This window comes from Suricata suricatta, chromosome 1 (genome assembly GCF_006229205.1).
Source record: "Suricata suricatta isolate VVHF042 chromosome 1, meerkat_22Aug2017_6uvM2_HiC, whole genome shotgun sequence".
Classification (NCBI taxonomy): Eukaryota; Metazoa; Chordata; class Mammalia; order Carnivora; family Herpestidae; genus Suricata; species Suricata suricatta.
The window spans coordinates 154,793,696-154,814,171 of NC_043700.1; the positions used below are offsets into that span (position 1 = coordinate 154,793,696).

Genomic DNA, 20,476 nt, shown 5'->3' on the forward strand with positions numbered 1-20,476 from the left:
CCTCACTCTAAGTCAAACAGCTACGTGTGAAAAGGATGCGCAGAGGTCAGGCCTCAGCCAGTTCTCTTCCCTGGCCCCTGGCTGCATGCACTACCTCCCTGGCCCCTCACAGAGTCCCTCCCACAGGACCGCCTCTACAGTGACCTCACCCAAATCTGCACACGTGTCCAGCTCATCCGGTCCCACTCAGCCCTCCATGCTGCACTCAACATCCTACTAGAGGTCACTCGGCTGTCCAGAGGCATCTCAAATTCAGCACAATCTGGCTGCTCGGCCTAGTTGTTCCCATCCCGTTAAATAACACTTATCAGGTGTTCAGGTAACAAACAGAGACGGTGCCCTCATCACTTCCTGGCCCCAGACATCTAAACCATCAGAAGTCCTGTCAGCTCTGTTCCAAAGCAGGTCTTCAACGTGCTTCCTGCCCCCCCCCCGCTCCCATATCCACAGCTCCGACTGTCATCTCTCACCTGTGCTGGCACATCTACCTCATCCCCTGTCTCCCTGCTGGCTTCCACTCTTGCCCCAAACAAGCTGTTCTTCTAGAAACAGCCAGAAGGATCTTTTTAATATGTAAATCAAATCGGGTGGCTCCCATTTAAAATGCAGCCAATGGCTTCCCATCAAAACTGAATCACTCAGTCCTCAGCATGGGTTATGGGGCTTTCTAAGATCAGGGGCCTGCCCCTGAGCTCATTTCTTACCAGTTCCCCCTCAGTCCCCACATTCAGGGCCACCAAGCCTGACCCAGCCTCAAGTGTTTCCACAGGCAGCGCCCTCAGCTCTTCGGGAGGACGCCCTCAGCTCTTCCAGAGGCTGGGTCCTGGGTCCTTCTCACGGTGAACTTCCTGCCCACCCCGCCTACAGCAGCATCCCCTGCACCCCCTACCCCTGCACGGTCCTCTTCTACACAGCACTTACCACTATTTCAAATTCTTATTTACTTCGTGTGTACATATTTATTTTCTGTTTCTTCACACTAGAACATAAGCCCTGTGAGGTCATCCAGGTCAGACATGCTTAGTGCTGTAAACCTCAGCTCCTACACTGAATGGTTTATAATGCTGAAGAACTGAAAACATCTAGCAACCTGGTGGAATATGCATACCTTCAGCACCTCCTCATCCCTCCCCGGAAGCACCTGGGGGGCACAGTCACAGGACTGAGAAAGGGCATCACCCAGACCCATGCTTCTCCCAAAGACACTCACCCCCAAGTGTGATCCCTTGTGCTTGGGCCAAAGTCAGTATAGAAACCCAGCCTCTCCCCCAGCCACATGGTTAAGTCATTGTTCCCCATGTAGGGCTTAGAAGCGTCACTCTCCAAAATCGTGATGAAATCTGCACCTATTCAGAAAAAAAAAATGTATATAGTGATTAACCAGAGCTGTGCAAAACCAGTTAGTAAAACTTTCCTCTTTAACTCTTTGCTTTCCCTCATAAATTAAAAAAGAAAGTAATTTCTAATGAGTCACTAAAAGGAAGTAGCTCGGACCTGAGCTGTAAGAGGAGATAAACATGGGAAATCTCCTCCTATAGCTCAGGTCTGATCCACTTCGCTAAACATGGGACACCTGAAGAAAACACAGGAAAGGATGAATGCGCATTTAAAATTTTTATTTTAAATTTTCGAATATTTTTAACATCTTTCCCAAGATTTCAAATAAGCATAATGCCTGTCTCAAATGCCCAACTTATATTCAGAAATACAAAGTGGTGTGCAATGGCATTTTGTTCCTGGGAAAACACTTCCACGATATTGGCACAGAAGTGAGTTTACTGGTTTTCTCTGACTCTGACCAGATGGTCCCCGGAGGCCTACAGTCAAGGCGAAAGGCTGTGGAAAGTTCTGAGTGACATTAGAATCATACAGACCCTCACCATAAGTACGTCTCAAGGGATATGCTTATCATTAGGAAGAACCAGCACAGTTTTACCTTCACAAACCTCACTCCACGCTCCACAAAGCTGATCTAAGAACCAAATACCTACCCCCTTTTAAAGGATGCTTCCTACACAAACATGCATCCGACACACAAACTTAAACACTGGCCCTGAGGGAAAGCAATGTGCTTCACAAAGGAGCCCTCTGACTCATTCTGCCTTTTAATCCAACTGCTTTCGGGTTCCCAACATGGGTCCCCAAGCAATAGAGAACACTGGGAAGAATATCCCTACGAGCAGAGGCCTGACAAGAATTCCCCGCAGATGCTCAGTGTGAGGCTTTGTTCAGGATCAACTGAGTTAACTGCTCTCAAAGACAGACCTGCTTATGGACGCTTAATCCTTCGGCAGCTGCCTACCAAAAGGAAGCCTTTTTACAAGATTAGTTTATGATCCTGCGAAGCCTCCTCCTATTCCTTATGATCCTGTTCAAAATAAAAATAACAACAGTGGTTTCTCAAAACCTGGAACTAATTCCCATAAAAGACTTACCTGTTTGACTGAGCAATAGAGCCGATCTTTCTAGACTGGACCATCCTTGGTTGTCATAGCCAAACCTTAAAGGCCAGATGGCAGCAGAGACCTCTGTGGCTGGTCCCTGAGGAGTAATTTTAATGATAATTTACAATGACTTGGAGCAACAGCAGTTCCAATCCAGTTTTCTCCATCTCTCTCTATCAAAATTCCTATTTCAGCAGAGGGCTGTTCTTAGTGAATTTGCCCACATTTAATTCATAAAATAGGGAGCTAGCTGCTACATGGTATTCTAATAATAAATCTTCCATTAACGTCCAGCTTAAGCCTGGAAGTGAGGATAAAAGTGAACACTTATAATAAAAAATTATTATTATTTATTATAACATTGATAACAAAAACATTATTTATAATAGCATTGTTTATAATAGCAAAATATTAGAAGCAACCTGACTGTTGTTTCAATGGGATAGATAGGAAAATGGATAAATAAATAAATGGTGTCATATGCCTATAATGGGATGTCATATACCCTAATAAATGAATCAGGGGTGAATCTTACGAAAGTGATCCTGAGTCAAAAAGTAAGTTGCAGAATGTATATGTCAGCTGTCATTTAGTAACGTCAAAGCCATGGAACAAACAATACTGTGTGGAGCTACATCACAGGTAGAAACAGCACAAAGAAATGTGTGAGGACGATAAACCCCATATTCCAGATGGAGGTAGCCCTTGCACACGAGAAGACTGCGATCACAGAGGGATATACAAAGCCCTTCCGCGTACTTGCAGAGCAGTCTGCTGACGCGGAGTGACACATTTTGTTACTCCCCTACTGCACTGGCAAGGCCGACATTCAGGAGCATGGCCCCCTCTGAGAGTTCACCTTTTGGGCTCATGGGCTCAGTCAGAGAATCACTGCCCAATCCTGAAGCATCCATCTTAAGCAAATACCTAACTGATCCATCACAGGGATCCTGAAAAACACTGTGGCTTGATTAGGGCAAATCCATCACCACAAGTGGAAAGGCAACGTCAAGAGGACCATACAGGTTGAGGCTGGGAGAAAGAGACGCAGCAGCCTCTTGCAACGAAGCACCGCTATTTAACCCTGGCGACTGGTGTGCTGCCAGCAGCAAGCTGGCTTTTCACCGTTACAGAAGGAAGATTATTCAGTTTAGTGAATGTCACACACAGAGAACGGAACTATCCAGGGATTTCAAGAAGCATGATTATATTCATCAAACTACCCCTTTTCATGTAACTACGTGACTATAATGAACTCTGGATTTCACCACTCCAACACCTATTATTCCCTCATTCTTCTCATGTCAGTGAACGCCACCACCCTCCATCCAGTTGCTCAAGCCAAAGACATCCAAGTCATTCTTGACTCCTTCCTTTTTTCCATCAAGCATCATCTAATCCATGAGCAAATCCTGTTAACTTTTTCAGAATACCTTTAGCTCTGGAACAACATGGGAGCTGGGGCTCTGTCCACCTGCACAGCTGAAAATCCATGTATAACTTTTGACTCCCCAAAACCTTAACTACCAATAGCCTACAGTTGACGGGAAGCCTTACCAATAACATAACAGTCGCCTGACACACATTTTATACATTACATACATGTATTATATAATGTATTCTTATAATAAATATAACCTAGAGAAAAGAAAATATTATTAAGAAAGTCATAGGGAAGACATATTTACAGTACTGTACTATAGTTATTGATACTGTAAGTTTATATCATGTTTATAAGATGAATCACGTGTCAGTATTTATATCAACATGGGCTTATATGAAACAAAACTATAGATGTTATACATATTACTAACAGCAGACATCACAAATGAAAAGATGATGTGAAAAAGAAATTCATATTTACTTCCAGCTATCACAGTCCATGCGTTGATAATGGAGAAGCAGCAGCAATATGTTTGCTCGTGTAATCGATGTGATTCCTTCATGCTAGCCTAGCCTCACATTAATGAATGAGTCATTATAAAATTTTTATGGCACACAGTATTATAGTCATCATTATAATGCAATATTGGAAACACTGTTACTTTTTTTTTTAAAAAACCACTTGTCTGTAATGATAGGCTGATACACAATTTCTCCAATTATAAGAGAGAGAGGCATCCTGTATGGTAATATAATTCTTTGAAAGCAGAGTTATAAGAGAGTAGGAAAACTAAGATGTGATTAATTTTACATTACGTACACTCACTGTACGCCTACATAAGGATAGGCTGTCCACTTCCATAGGAGTCTTGCAGAGTGTTCTGCATGGTGAATACTTAGGTGATGATGACAATGACGCCAATTGTCTATACAAGGATTAGATTTTCACAAAGACACAAACACACACACGTGCTCACAGGCACACGCGCACACACAACAGACAAATGTACTAACTGTACAGCATGATGATGACTTACAATTCATAAAGTGCAAGTGGATCATCATAAAGGTCTTCATCCTCACTGTGTTCGTGTTGAGTAGACTGAGGAGGAGGGGTGGGTAGCCTTGCTGTCTCTGGGGTGCCAGAGGGGAAGAGGTGGAGGAGGAGGAAGAAGGGGAGGCAGGAGAGGCAGGCACACTCGGCGTAACTTTCTGGAAATACAGTGTAATTCCTGTCTACCTTTTTTGCTTTTTCACTTCCCTGAAAGTGTTTCTATATGATACCAATCCTTCCTCCACCATTTGCCTTAGGTTCAGGGCCCTTATCATTAAAGTGTCTGTCACAAGCAGCCTTGAACCATCGGACCCCTCCTGCTAGCCTGTCTGATGTCCCTTTGTCTTCTGGGACTGCTTCCTCCACATCTTCCTCGTCATCTGGCACTGGTCCGGAAGCACTCATCTCCCCGGGGTCACCTGTTTATTCCTCTGGTGCGGGGTCTGTGAGCTCTTGAATTTCTCTAAGATCTGTATCTTGCAACCCTTCAGCCTCCACTTTTTTGCCATTTTCCCTAGTCCCTTTCATGATTCCCTTGAATGTGTCATAAATCCCGTGAAGTCATGTACGACATCTGGGCACAGTTTTCTCCAGCAAGGATTTATTGTCTCGGTCTTGATGGCTTTCATGACTTTTTCTAAACAATGACATTTTCAGTGATGTGATCCTTCCAGACTTTGATGATGTTACAGCTGTAGGGGCTCCCCTCCACAGCACCAACCATTCTTTCATAGAGGATTGTGTGTAATGAGCCTTAAAGGGCCACAGAACTGCCTGATCTAGAGGCTGAATCAGCGAAGTTGTGCGTGAGGCCAAGTAGAGCACTTTGATGCCTTCGGTATTGAACTCATGGGATCCTGGGTGGCCAGGGGCATTGTCTCATATCAAACGAACTACAAAAGGCAGTCCTTACTAGCAAGGTACTTCCTGACTTCAGGGACAAAGCATTCATGGAACCAATCCAGAAGAAGGGTTCTCATTGTCCAGGCCTCCATGTTATACAATCAAATAACTGGTAGCTGGTGTTTGTCTTTTCCCTTCAAGGCTCAGGTTAGCAGCTTTATAGATAAAGGCAGTCCTGATAATAAACCCACTGCATCTGCACAGAACAGTGGCATGAGCACATCCCTTCTACCTCAAATCCTAGTGCTCGCTTCTTTTCCATACTAATAGGTGTCTTTTGTGGCATTTTCCCCCCACAATAGGACACTTTCCTCTGCATGAAAAACCTGTTCAGGCAAATATCCTTTCTCCTCAATGATTTCCTTAATGGGGTCTGGGAACTCGTCTGTTGCCCCTTGGTGGGCGGAAGGCACTTCTCCTGTTATCCTGACTTTTTTTTTAAGCCTTTTCTAGAATTAAATTCCCCAGCTTTACATCTTTCTCCTTCCTTTCGCTTTAAGTTGTTATATAATGATCTTGCTTTTACTCAAGTCATATTAGAGTCTATAGGTAGACCTTTCTTACACCAATCCTGTGGTCATAAAAGCTGCATGTTCAGTATGACATGGAAAGGTATTTCCCACAAAGTGCGGGGCTTTCGTGCCTGGTGTGGCTGCAGCGACAGCTTCGTGAATTTCCTTTTCTTTTTACACTGGATTCTTTATTTCAGGATGGCTAGTGAATGTCCCTGCAGACCCAATCTACAGGATATCAAGCAATCCAACGTTTTCTTGTCGTGACTTTTGTCTGCTTCTTGGGAGCACTCCCAGCATCGCTAGAGGCCCTTCATAAGGTCCCATGTTGATGTTCAAGGTCTGCAGTGTTGTTTACCGTCAAACCCACATGAGAACCACGGGAGACCACTTTTTGCTGTAATAGGAAACTTACTAGAGACAAACTGCTCACCCGGAGATTAGCGTCACACAGAGTTTTTAACTGATACTCACGCCACATGAGCGCACCATGACAGCAACAGGAGGTGCAGTAGGACAGTATGCACGACAGTTAATTTTGTGCAGTTATGATTTAATATTGCAACTTTATGTTTACATTTCTCTCCACTGCAAATGTGCCATGTACAGTCTGTGTGTGTCAGTTTTGATACCTTTTAACTTTTTATAATAAATCTGTGTGCACTTTATGGTAGTAAATGACAAAAATAGTCTCTACATATGTATTTATTATGCATTCATAACACACCTTTTTCTTAATTTTTTCACTGTTTCTACATTGTGTTGTTGGCCTGCAAGTATTTCCAAATTATCACAAACCTCCAAATTTTTCCAGGATCCTTATTGAAAACGACCCGCATGTTAAGTGGATCAGCACAGTTCAAATCCACACTGTCTAAGGGACAGCTCTGTATTCTAAGTCTGCCCACTTGTCTCCAACGGCACTGCCACGGCTCCCATCCACACCTCCACGGTCGCTCTCATGGACAACAGAAAACGCCTTGAAACGTACCTGCCTGCTTCTACACTACAATTCATTCTTCACAGAGCAATCAGACATATCTCCTGTTCCTGCTTGAAATACTCTGTGGCTTCCACTGAAAACTAAAATCAGGGCACCTCACTGTGCTCCGTAAGGCCCTGTGTCAGGTGACCCTTCCCGGCTTCCCCGCCTCCCTATCCTCATCTTCTGCCACTCTTCCCCTTACTCACCAAACTTCAGCTCCACCAGCCACCTGGGTGGGCCTCAAACACGCCCCCCCGCCCCCGTTCCCCCTCAACCCTTTACACACATGCGCTCTGCCTAAATCCTTGACCCCCTAGTCTGTGAATAAGTGGCTTCATCTCAGCTTTCAAGTCTCAACTCAGATTTATCACCTCCGCAGAGCAACCTTCACTAACCACCCAGATCCCGTTACTCTCTACTCCCTAATCCTATTTGCTTCCAAGCAGCCTCATCTAAAGTGAGAGTCTATTTATTTCTTCCTCTGAATACCATCTTTCTTCCCTACTAGGATGTAAACTCCATGAGGACAAGGGTCTTGTCCAACTTGTTTACCTCTGTATCCCTGGAACCAGCCCACAGGAGACATTCAGTGAGCATTTATCAGATGAACGAATGAATGAATGAAAAGAACAGGTGTTAAATCTAACAGAAATGACCCCTTTTGAAGAGTCCCCGGCTGACATTAGGTACCTCTGTTTGACTGACATTATGCTGTAATGATAACAAGTAACAAAGCACAAAAGAAAGAGACCATGTAACGAATTATTCACTTATTAAGAAATCATTACTGAGTTGTGAGTAAGTGCCAAGCACTTTGTCAGGTGCTGGATGTACAAAGGTAAACAGCAGAAGCTCAGTCTCCATCCTCAGTATAGCTTTTTGTTTACATGAAAAATTTACCTGGTGCTGTACACAGATTACTAAAATCCAGAGTGAACCCTCAAATTCTGTTTTAGCCAAAACTGCAATTCTAACTATATTAGGAAACACATCAAATGTCACCAGAGCAAAAAGAAAGCACAACACTGCAATAACTCTCTCTTCTACCCACCTATCTAGAAGAGAAAGGGACAATAAAACATTTAAAACCGTTGACAGCAAGCAAGGAAAGGAAGAACAGGAAGCTTCCGTGACTCATCAATACACAAACTACCCATAATCTTCCAACTTCAAACAATCTAGAAGATTGTTTTTAAATCAAAGGCTCTCATATTATTGCCTTCAGCAATATCTGCCAAACGGTACAAAAAAGCCCATCATAAAGCAGTTTTTTATTTCACAGTTAAGATGGGTTAAACGAAGGAATGGCAAGGGTAACTCCATACAACAAAATGATGGGCAGCTTGCCTTTAATAAATGGCTCTATCCTGTCCCAAGAACTCAACTTCATGAAATAATTCTATGGTAGGTCTATGACCTACAGGTCAGGTCTATGACCTGAGGGTTAAAGAGATGGGGTTCAGGGCCCTGAAGTGAGAGCCAGATCTACAGTTCAAACATAATGATAAAGTGTACAAATGTATGCATATACATACATATATAAAATTCAATATCCAAAATTTTCATTACTTACCCCTTTGCCCAACTTCCTCTCATAGGTTTTATGCCGTAGTCCTAATCCCAGAAGCCCCACACCAACAAGCAGCCACAAAACTAAACAGAAACAAGAAATACTTTTTAAAAGAAACTAAGTTTGTCTTTTTATAAGTAATTTTTTTTAATAATGTTGCAATAAACAGAGGGGTGCATAGATCTTTTCAAATCGTGTTTCCATCTTCTTTGGGTAAATATCCAAAAGAGAACTTACTGGATCATATGGTAGTTCTATTTTTATTTTTTTTTTGAAGAACCTCCATCCTGTTTTCCACACTAGCTGTACCAGCTTGCACAGACAAAGGGATAAAGTGGTACATATACACAATGGAATATTACTCAGCCATTAAAAAATGAAATCTTGCCATTTGCAACAACATGGATGGATGTAGATGGTTTGTTTAATGCTAAGTGAAAGGAGTCAGTCAGAAAAATACCATATTGATTTCACTCATATGTGGATTTTAACAAAACAAAGAAAGAAAAAAGAGACAAACCAAAAAACAGACTCTCAACTCTAGAGAACAAACTGATAGTTACCAGAGGAGAGGTGGGTGGGGGTGGATGAAATAGGCGAAGGGGATTAATATTCTTGTGATGAGCACTGAGTAATACAAAGAACTGCTAAATCATTATACTGTACGCCTGGAACTAATGTAACATTGCATGTTAATTATACTTGAATAAAAAATAATTTTATGAAATAACTAAATCTATTAGGCAAGGATTTTGTGCAAAGGAGAAATGTCTAATTCCTGGGTTAATTTTCATATGCAACATGTATGCATAACCCATACTTGAAACTCAGGTTTCAAGGAGTCTTTCCTGAAAATGTTCCAAGGACCATGAGCTTAAGGTAAAAATAAATCACAAATATATACAAGAAATAATACATAAAACACATCTCCATGAGCAGACACCAACAGGGGGGAAATATCCTATAGAATCAAACCCACAAACACTTCAGATGTTGGCACTTTTAGAAACAGAATATAATATAAGTATGCTTAACAGGTTTAGAAAAATAAAAGAGGTTATTCAATAGGATGATCAGGAAAATGTGTGAAGAAATAAAACAGACTTCTAGAAATAAAATTCCAAATTCAGCGGACTTAAGTAGAAGCAGACAAAGCTGAATAGAGAATTAGTGCAAAGGACAACTTAAAAACAAAGGTAGATGATATGAAAGAGTAAGTTAAAGGACAGGAAGAGATAATAATAAGATCCAACACAATCTAATTGGATTCAAAAAAGAAGAGAAAGAATGGTAAAACAGCAATATTTGTAGAAATGAAACAGAATTTTCCAGAGATGATGTAAGACGTGACTCTTCAGATTCAGAAAGCCCAAACACTAGTAAACAAGATGGAGGGAAGGTGGGGAGGGGAGTGCAGAGCGGGACTCCACACCCACATACATCACAGTGAAGCTTTGGAAGACCGAAACAAAGAGAAATCCTAAGAGCTGCCAGAGGGGAGAAAAAAAAAGCCAGGTAACAGAATAATACCTTTAAGGTGCTGAGAAAAAAATAACCAAGTACTAGAAGAATAGAAATTGAAGATACAATTTCCAAACCAGAAAGAGGAGTAGGAAGGCGAGGGAGAAGAAAAAGAGAAGAGGAAAATCCAAAGAATGCAAAAGAAAGCAAAAAGAAAACTAGAGGAAAATATAAAGAGAGTAGAAAAAGCAAAAGCAAAGTAAGAGATCAGAAATAAATCATAGTGCATGAGAAATCACAACAAAAATAGATTACATTTTCTAATTAGAAGATGAGAATGACAGCATAGAACAGGCCCAACGGAGGGAGTAAAAGATCAGTAGTTGACAGGGTTCGGAGGAAGGACAGAAGGATGAACAGGTGGAGGACAGGGGATGTTTAAGGAAGCGAAACTATGATACTGGCACAGTGGCTGGATGTCATGACACCTCTGTCAAAACCCACGGAACACGTGACAAAGTCTAATATAAACTATGGACTTGATTTAATAATGTATCGGTATCAGCTCATCAGCCGTAACAAATACACCACACTAACGCAAGATGGTAATGACGGTGGAAACTGTGGAGGGGGGGAGTAAGGGGGGGATGAGAAGGAACTAAGTCTATACTTACCCCCCAACGTATCTGTAAATCTAAAAGTGCTCTAAAAAATAAAATCTCTTCATTTTTTTAAACACAAAGATAGCCGTTGCCATTGGTAGAGGCAGGGAAGGATGAACAGGAAGAGTACAGGATTTCAAGGTAGTAAATTACTCTGTGTGATGCTATGATGATGGATACATACCGTTACACATCTGTGAGAACCCATGGAATGTACACCATCAAGAGTGAGCCCTAAAGTAAATGACGGACTTTGGGTGACAGTGATGTGTCAGGGTACATTCCTCAGTGACAATAAATGTAGCAATAAACTCTGGTGAGGTTACTGCTAGTACGGGAGGCTGTGTGTATGTGGGGCCAGAGGGCTCATGGGGAACCTCTATACTCTCTTTTTCTTTTTTTTTAAATTTATTTTTGAGAGAGAGAGAAAGAGACGGCATGAGCAGGGGAGGGTGGGAGAGAGAGGAAGATACAGAATCCGAAGACAGGCGCCAGGCTCTGAGCTAGCTGTCAGCACAGAGCCCGATGGAGGGCTCGAACACAGGAACTGTGAGATCATGACCTAAACCTACGTTGAACACTTAACCGATAGAGCCATCCAGGTGCCCCGATATACTCTCTGCTCAAACCAAAAAATGGCTCTAAAAAATAAAGTCTCTTTTTAAAAATTACACAAAACTGTCTAAACAACTTTGTAAATAAACTGTTCTAAATGTCTCAATTTGATGAATGAACTAAAGAATTCTGGTTCTTAATACTCCTACTACTACTAACAACAACAGCAACAATAAAAACATAGATTGTCAGGATTAAAAATAAACAAACAAGGGGCGCCTGGGTGGCTCAGTCGATTAAGCATCTACATTATGCTCACATCAAGATCTCACGGTTCCTGTGTTCGTGCCCCACGATGGGCTTTGTGCTGATAGCTCAGAGCTTGGAGCCTGTTTCGGATTCTGTGTCTCCCTCTCTCTCTCTCTCTGCCCCTCCCCTGCTCATACTCTGTCTGTCTCTCTCTCAAAAAATAAATAAACATAAAAAAAATAAGTCAATAAACAAAACCTGCCAGATCTTAGTTTAAGAGACCTACCTAAAACATCAGAACAACAACAAAACAAAACTCTTAATTTTAAAAATGTTCCCTAAATTTTAGTATAATCTCTTCAAACTATGATAGAACATGTATGAAGGTGTTTACATACTGGTGGTACTGCTCTGTGGCATTTCTCCTAGAAATATATTAAAAATTTATTTAGTTTGTTTTCTATCTCTTCACACTATAATATTTTATCTTCTTTATAAAAGTATCAAGTCATTGAGGGTGGAGACCTGATTTTACATATCTTTGCAACCTACATAATGCTACGGAGTCAGGTAGTGTATTCTATCCTAATATACCATCTGTAAATGTAATCCTTTCAATAAATGTTTCTATTTAATACAGTTCATTTGAAATCAGTCAGACTGAATAGTAAACTAACTTCATGTCTGAGTTTCCAGTTCATCAATATCCCAAACGTTAACATATTTAAGCTCCCAAAAAAAGAACAAGAAATGAAATAAACAGTCTGAATAGAAATAGTTCTAATAAGAACAAAGCATCTTGGAAATTCTACCTGTTAAATAATCTTATCTCCATGAAAAGGGAAACAAAACTAATACAGAGCATTTGTGGCTGATATGAGAGGCATGCAGAGATTTCCTTCAAAGTGTTTCACCAGAACAAGTAAGGAATCCAGCTGTTAAGAACGCTGGCAAAACGTTACCGACTGTTGGAACTGAGTAAGGCTACACTATGCTCTTTAATTTCATATGTGTTTGAAATGTTATTATCATTAAGCACTTTACCTTTTTTTTAATTTTTTTTAATGTTTTATTTATTTTTGAGACAGAGAGAGACAGAGCATGAGCAGGGAGGGGCAGAGAGAGGGAGACACAGAATCGGAAGCAGGCTCCAGGCTCTGAACTGTCTGTCAGCACAGAGCCCGACGTGGGGCTTGAACCCATGAATGTGAGATCATGACCTGAGCCGAAGTCAGAGGCTTAACCGACTGAGCCACCCAGGCGCCCCTACCATTGAGCACTTTAAAAAAAAGAAAGCAAAACTTACAAAGGTTCATATATTTTTCACTCTTTCTGAAAAGCATTTTAGGACTGTTTTTTGTTTGAAGAAAATCAAGGCTTTTCTTAGGACTAAATAGCATATTTAGTCCAATAATTAGCATCACTGTCCCTGTTAAAAGAGAAAGCAAGAATGTATTACGTTCGAATCCCAAAATCCTCCCGATGGAAAATTTTAGGTTCCTAGATTTCATTTCAATGGGCGTACCCTGAAAATTCAGTTACGGAGTTAACTCATCTCAGTACCTAAGCAATTGCTCTAGCGGTGCTCTTGATAATTGGGATGGATCTCAAGAAATCAGGCCGGGTTCTAGGAGCACTGCTTTACAAGGGAAGACTCGGCGTGTTCTTGATGAGGGGTGTCTTTTCATTCCCGGAGGGTTTCTTTGTTGTTAAGTTGGTAATGGCTGTCGCTGTGTTTTGCAGAGGAAGGTGGAGCCCAAGGGGGAAGAGAGAGCCTTTTGGAAACTGCCTGTTTTCTCTATTGAAAAGACCTCAAAGGCACCAGGTTGAGGAGCACGAAAGGAAGAAAGGCAGATTCTCACGACAGCCGCGTCTGTGACAATAATTCTGGCCTGGGATGTGAGTCCTCACGGAGGATGCGGCCTGAACCACGGGCCAGTCAGGCCAGTAAACAGAAGCTCCGTTCGGACGCACTACGACGTAACTGGTACGTGAAATCTGCATCCTTCTGAAGTTGTGTACAATGAGAATGGAAACAGGTATGATTGAACAATATGTAAATTAGGAAATGTCAAGTAGCAGTTAAGCTTAGGCAGAAAACTAGCGAAAAAAAATTATGTGCAATTTTCAGGAAATAGCTGGAGTGACTCTGACGCTAAGTTTATGACTAGTTATTGATTTAATACAGATTCTTTTCAATTGTATTAAAAGCTATGCTGAGCATTACCAACTCTCCTTAGTTTTTGTGTCCTTATCAGTATGTCAGTCTTACTTTTTAAAAAATGTTTGGTTGTATGCAGCTGTAACAAAGCAGTTTCTGCAGTTTTGGGGGCAGCAAGCACTCAGACACACACCTTCCTAACATGCTGAAGAAATCAACGTATGCTTAGAACGGCTCTTACTGTTGTTCGTTCTCTCCACAGGGCAGACCCCTAAGCAAGTTGGAGTAAGAAAAAAGCAGGGCAGCGGACAAGGAGACAGAGCAGGACAGAGCACGCACACCTGGAAGAAATCAGAAGAAATACTAAGTTTGCAAAGCCAGGGCTCCCGCGGAGAAAACGCAGCAATACGTGTGGCCAGCTGGATGAGGGTGGGGGTGTTTACCAGAAATAGCAGACTCTCCGTTGTTTTAAAATATTTCATATAATTTAAAAAATATATCTGCCAAGTCAGCCTGTCTTGATAGATGTCTGGCTCCAGGGAGCAGAAGAGTTTATGTGAAAATGTACAGTTGTTGGAAAAAGACCAAGGGCACAGGGGAACTAAGGTAGAAGTCTAGACTGCTGTGCCGCCCTCGCCCCGACTGTAACTCTGCCGGGCTTTGTCTACGGCCATGCATGGTGCCTCCCCCACTTCCCTGAAGTGCCAGAGGGCAAGTGCCCTATGTCCCTTACATCCCCAGCAACACGAGATGACACTGTGTCTGGAACATACAGGCGCCCGACATTTTTTTAATGAATGAATGAACAAACAGGAAAATGCATTTGTGGCCAAAAAGAACTGAATCCCTTACTGAATCCTCAATTTTTCACAATTTTTATCCTGGAAGCATCTGCCATGTTTCACCTACAGTAAAACGATAGGCCACATTTGATTTGTGGACGCCTGTATGTATGTATCAGAAATTTCATCGCTGCCAGAAGGCAACTTTTAAAATATTCATCTAAGGCCATGAAATTTTAATTTTGGTGCATGGAAAATATTTATCCTATGACTTGGAAATTTATCATTTAGACTAAGATTCATATATGTTAAATGTATTTTATTGGTAAAAATATGATAAATGAAAATCACAGATAAGACTCAGGGAACCAGAAAAATCACAATTCCTTTATATATTTACAAGCAACACTGAAGTAGCAGCATGAGCACCAGGATCATACCCCCCCCATCGTGTAATACAACTGTTACACAGTATCTCTTTATACTTTACTATGGATTAAACTTGAGTTTTGGGGTTTTTTTTTACAGCTAATTTACCTAAAAGGCTTTGCGGTCATGAATATTACTAAAACTCTCTGATGAATTAATAAATCTTTTGAGTAGTAATTTAGACGTTCCTCCAGTTGTTTTATTTTTATCAAGAGAATCTATTTTAATTAAAAAAGGCACGACCATCCTATTTATTTCCACCAGTCATGTAAAGTGCTGAATCCTAGTCAGCCTGATGGGTATTTTCATGTAGTTCCTTTAATCCAGACCCTTCAAATATACTCACCCAAAAGCAAATCAGATCTTTCTCTAACGTAGACACCTCCCGGGACAAATTTGAAAGCCGTGCACCACGCACAGAAAAATATCTCCAGGAGATAAAATAGCATGGCAATGGTCATGGCTTTCCCAGGGCACGACCCTGAGCTAATAAGACATCCAAGCACCTGGGGCCACATGGAGGCCGTGAAGACAGCCAGCACACAGCCAGAAACGGCAGCTGCCCACGTGGGGAGGTAAAGGAGGCCGGCGGCGGAAGCTGCACCTGTTTGTGACAGAGAGAGGAAGGAAAAGAATCAGACAGGAGAGCAGAATAGTCTCTTCCATTTTCTAAAGAAAAAAAAAAAAAGGAATGATAGGCTCATAGGACGACCAATTTATAGCTAGCTATTCAGAGCCAGAAGGGGCCTCGAGGGCGCCCTGGTCCAGTCTCCAGACCGATGAGAAACTGAGGTCTGGCAAGGTTAACGTGATTTGCTCAAGGTCACATGGCTAGTTACTTGCACAACTGGAGGCAGAGTGTGAAGCTAGTAAATCTCAGTGCTATTTCTTCCAGAAGGACGGGGGAGTGAAGAGGCATTTTTAGGTTACTTGTGTTAAGACCTTAAGAGAAAAAAAAAAAAACACCTTTTAAAAAAGTGAAATCATCTCTAATACCAAAAATACATCCATTTAATTTAACCAGCCAGATCCAGGACATCAGGAAACACGTAGAGTCGGCGTGGTTTCTAGAATATTTTTGTTAAGGAATTTTCTCAAGGACTTTCCATCCACTCAAATGCTGCCCCCTGTCCTACAGTGTGTAAGTTGGCTTTCCCAAGCTCACATCCCCGAGAGATGTGACTGAGGGAGGCTGGCGGGCTCCCTGCTCCAGCAATGCTGCAGTCAGATCATCCGTCACCCAGCAGCCTGGTAGGTGGTGAGGGCTACGCCATCTGCCCGGACCACAGCAGGCACAGGGTCGATGTGTGCTAGTTCTCTGAGCTAAACCTCAGAGTATGTTTCTCCCAATTCCTGGGACGTCAGTGCTGAGACACACATCAGGGTCTCATTCCCATTTCCAGGCCATCCCTATAACACCTTTCTACAGAACACAGCAGGTCAGTCGATGGAGAAGCGTGCCCCGCCCTTCCAGGTGGCCTCCAGCAGGCCCCTCGCTGCTGGGGCCGAACTGCCGACCAGAGTGAGGAGAAGTGGTGCCAGCCAGCCTCTCAGAGCTCCATGGTACCCACCCATCAGGAAGTTCTACTTGTACCACGACAGGGCGACGCCACGTGACCGCCCACCCTCCCCACCCCCGCTCCAAGATCATCACTCAGATGAACCAGATTCCAGAGCCCTCTACCACCCAGAGTTTAAGCCCACAGGGAGACCTTATGATACTTAGATCTCATAATGGTTATTTTTGTAGCCAAATTTTTCTTTCATTTTGAAATAAATGCAATGACTATTTACTGTAGAAATTTTAAAATTACAGAACTGTAAAGAAGCAATTAAGGATCGCCTTAACACTGAGCTGATCACACCCAATGCTATTATGTATTTTCCCTTCGGTCTTGTTCTACATACATAGGAAAGTATTTTTACACTAATGGAATCATACCACTTACTGAAGATTATATTCTTCTTCTTATGTAACATTATATCAAGAACATTTTCTCACATTATTAATGTTTTTTCTAAGTCATTTTTATGTATTCCACTAGATAAATACACCACAATACAAGCAACCATTTTCTGATCGTTGGCCATTTATGAAGCTTCCGATACTGTGAGGAATATCTTTCTTTGTTAATTAGTCTCTTACTACATAATAAAAATATTACAAAATACTATAAAATCATTATTATAATATAAAATATTAAAATAATCCTTTAAAAAGAGTCCTAAAAGTACAAGTACTGGGGCTCCTGGGTGGCTCAGTCAATTAAGTGTCTGACTTCAGCTCAGGTCATGATCTCATGGCTCACGAGTTCGAAGAAAATGTTCTTGATATAATGTTACATAAGAAGAAGAATATAATCTTCAGTAAGTGGTATCATCATCAGGCTCTGTGCTGACAACTCTGGAGCCTGGAGCCTGCTTAAGATTCTGTCTCCCTCTCTCTCTGCTCCTCCCCACTCACACTCTGTCTCTGTCTCTCTCTGTCTCTCTCTCAAAAATAAATAAACATTAAAAAAAATTTTTAAGTACAAGTACTGTGTCAGGAGGTAAAAGCATTTTAAAGAATCATTAATTATGAGCAACTGCTTTTGTGAAAGGCTAAGAAAACTTTCTGGGGCACATGGATGGCTCAGTTAGTTGAGCATCTGACTCTTGGTTTTCACTCAGGTCATGATCTCACAGTTCATGAGTTTGAGCCCTGCTTCAGGCTTTGCGCTAATAGTAAAGAATCTGCTTGGTCTCCCTCTCTCTGCCCATTCCCCACTCTTCCCTTCCTCCCTCCTTCTCTCTAAGTAAATAATGCATAAACTTAAAAAAAAAAAAAAAAAAAAGACTTGCCAGAAGTCTCACCTTTTGGACCCTGCCAGAATTATTTCTTTCTGAAGATCTTTACCAAATTAATGATGAAAACAATATCACATTCTGAGTTTCACTTTTCTGATTATTAGTAAGGTGACTTTTCCTATTTACCAGCTTACAAAGGCTATTTTGTTTTTAATTTTTTTAAATGTTTTTTATTTATTTTTGAGAGAAGAGAGAGCACTAGCAGGGGAGGGTCAGAGAGAGAGGGAGACACAGAATATGAAGCAGGCTCCAGGCTCTGAGCTGTCAGCACAGAGCCAATGCGGGGCTCGAACCCACAAACCATGAGATCATGACCTGAGCCGAAGCCGGATGCTTAACCGACTGAGCCATCCAGGCGCCCCTCAAAGGCTATTTTTTAAAAAGAATGTTTCCTGAGTTGATATTTCAAATGAAAGACATTAGAATGACCTAATTGTTTCTGTCTTACTACAAAGAATTATCTGGAGGGAAAGAAAACATGTTTTCAAATTCCCTTGACTATTATTGCTTTTATTTTTAGTTTCTGTTTTTAAATAGGTTATATCTTTTTTTAAATGTTTTTCATTTATTTTTGAGACAGAGAGAGACAGAGCATGAGTGGGGAGGGGCAGAAAGAGAGGGAGACACAGAACCGGAAGCAGGCTCCAGGCTCTGAGCTGTCAGCAGAGAGCCTGACACGGGGCTCGAACCCACAAACGTGAGAACATGACCTAAACTGAAGTCAGAGGATTAACCAACTGAGCCATCCAGGTGCTCCAGGTTATATTTTTTTAAATCCACTAAACTGATATTTTTAAATAGGTTATAAGCTCAAAATCCAAAATCCAGAAAGGGATAAAGGAGTCCCTCTAACCCGTCAACCACTAGTTCCCCTTAGAGAAGGCAACCAATGTTAGCATTGTGTTCCACATACTTCCAGAGATAGTCTTATGCATAAGAAGAAATATTTGTGTGTGTATTTCTATCCATTTTTAAATGTTTTATAAATTTATTTATTTTGAGAAGGAGAGAGTACGTGTGCTCATTGGCAGGGGAGGGGCAGAGAGAGAGAGAGAGAGAGAGAGAGAGAGAGAGAGAGAGAGAGAATTCCAAACCGGCTCCATGCTATCAGTCTGGAGCCCAATTCAGGGTTGGAACTCAAGAACTATGAGATCATGATCTGAGCCAAAATCCAGTTGGACGCTTACCCAACTGAGCCATCCGGGCACCCCAACACCAAGCAAAATTAATAGTAATTGAATATTCAAGTAAAATTAAAATAACTATGTTAGTTTTCAATAGGTCAAATTTTTGATACAATAAAATTATAGGAACACTGAGAGTACACTGGGGTCCTATCAATATGTTTAGCACATCTGTTTTTGTCTTTTAATAGAACTTTGATTTTAATAATTTAATTGCCACCAAGATTTAAAGCCCATTAGAAGCTTCAAATCTGCTTGCCCCTGGGGTCCTTTAAATGACTATTTAATACTTCAAAGAGACAGCAAAACTAGATTAGGTCTGACTCTACTTCTCTGGGGAAATAAGTATAAGCATAACACTATAGGTTCACAGTGTTTATGTCCTTTAACTAACAGTTAACTGGGGACCTCAGTTTCCCCATGTTCACAATTAACCTGCCAATTACCTTCCCAGTAAGCATTTTCCTTATAATCCATGAGAAAAGGCATGATATCAGTGCTGAACAAATTTCCAATGTATTTCATGTTCCTTTCCCCAACTGCATGGAGATCAAGAAACTATATATACTCGGGGTGCCTGGGGGGCTCAGTAAGTTGAGCATCCAACTTTGGCTCAGGTCATGAACTCACAGTCATTGGGTTCGAGCCCCGTGTCGGGTTCTGTGCTGACAGCTCAAAGCCCAGAGCCTGCTTCAGATTCTGTGTCTCCCTCTCTCCCTGCCCCTCCCTCGCTCACTCTCTGTCTCTCACAATAAAGACACAAAAAAAATTTAAAAAAAAATAAGAAGCTATTTATCCTCATTGCAAACTCAGCATTTACCCAAGTATCTGGCCCTTTTCTTGAGGAATCTCATGAGGCCTCTCTCTGGTGAGAAGAAAGGTTACTCTTTTTTTTTTTTTTTTAACATATGCAATTATTTTCCATCATTTACAATACAGTAGTCAAAACACCAACTTCTATTTCATGTAATTAGACTTATACAGAAATTAGAAGGTTAGGTACCAACTAATCACCCAATTTCACAGCTATCTGAAGTGGCAATCGTTATATAGCAGCTTATCTATGATACATTCAAGATACATGATACAACTTATTACTTGCCCATAAGCTACAACACAGCCTGCTTAATACCTTTCCTTAAATTCCACCTCTATACTACAATAAACTTGAGGTCCATGCAAAAAAGTAGCTACCTATTACATAGGAAATGGATGATTAAGTCTTTGGTGCTGTAAAAGCAACTTCATTTAAACATAACCACCCCCACCACCAAAAAAAGAAGAGGAAAAAAAAA

At 41.4% G+C, this 20,476-nt stretch overlaps 1 protein-coding gene across 1 annotated transcript in view; it reads right to left on the bottom strand.

Annotated features, from left to right (window-relative positions):
- The window catches only part of CWH43 (cell wall biogenesis 43 C-terminal homolog), a 56,789-nt gene that overhangs the window by 22,599 nt on the left and 13,714 nt on the right, over positions 1-20,476 (bottom strand). Inside the window, exons 6-10 of the mRNA XM_029931993.1 lie at positions 15,497-15,754; positions 13,085-13,207; positions 8,855-8,934; positions 2,436-2,541; positions 1,211-1,346 (exon numbers count right to left, since the gene is read on the bottom strand). Of these exons, the coding sequence (XP_029787853.1) occupies positions 1,211-1,346; positions 2,436-2,541; positions 8,855-8,934; positions 13,085-13,207; positions 15,497-15,754 (703 nt within the window). The remainder of the gene's footprint in view (positions 1-1,210; positions 1,347-2,435; positions 2,542-8,854; positions 8,935-13,084; positions 13,208-15,496; positions 15,755-20,476) is intronic.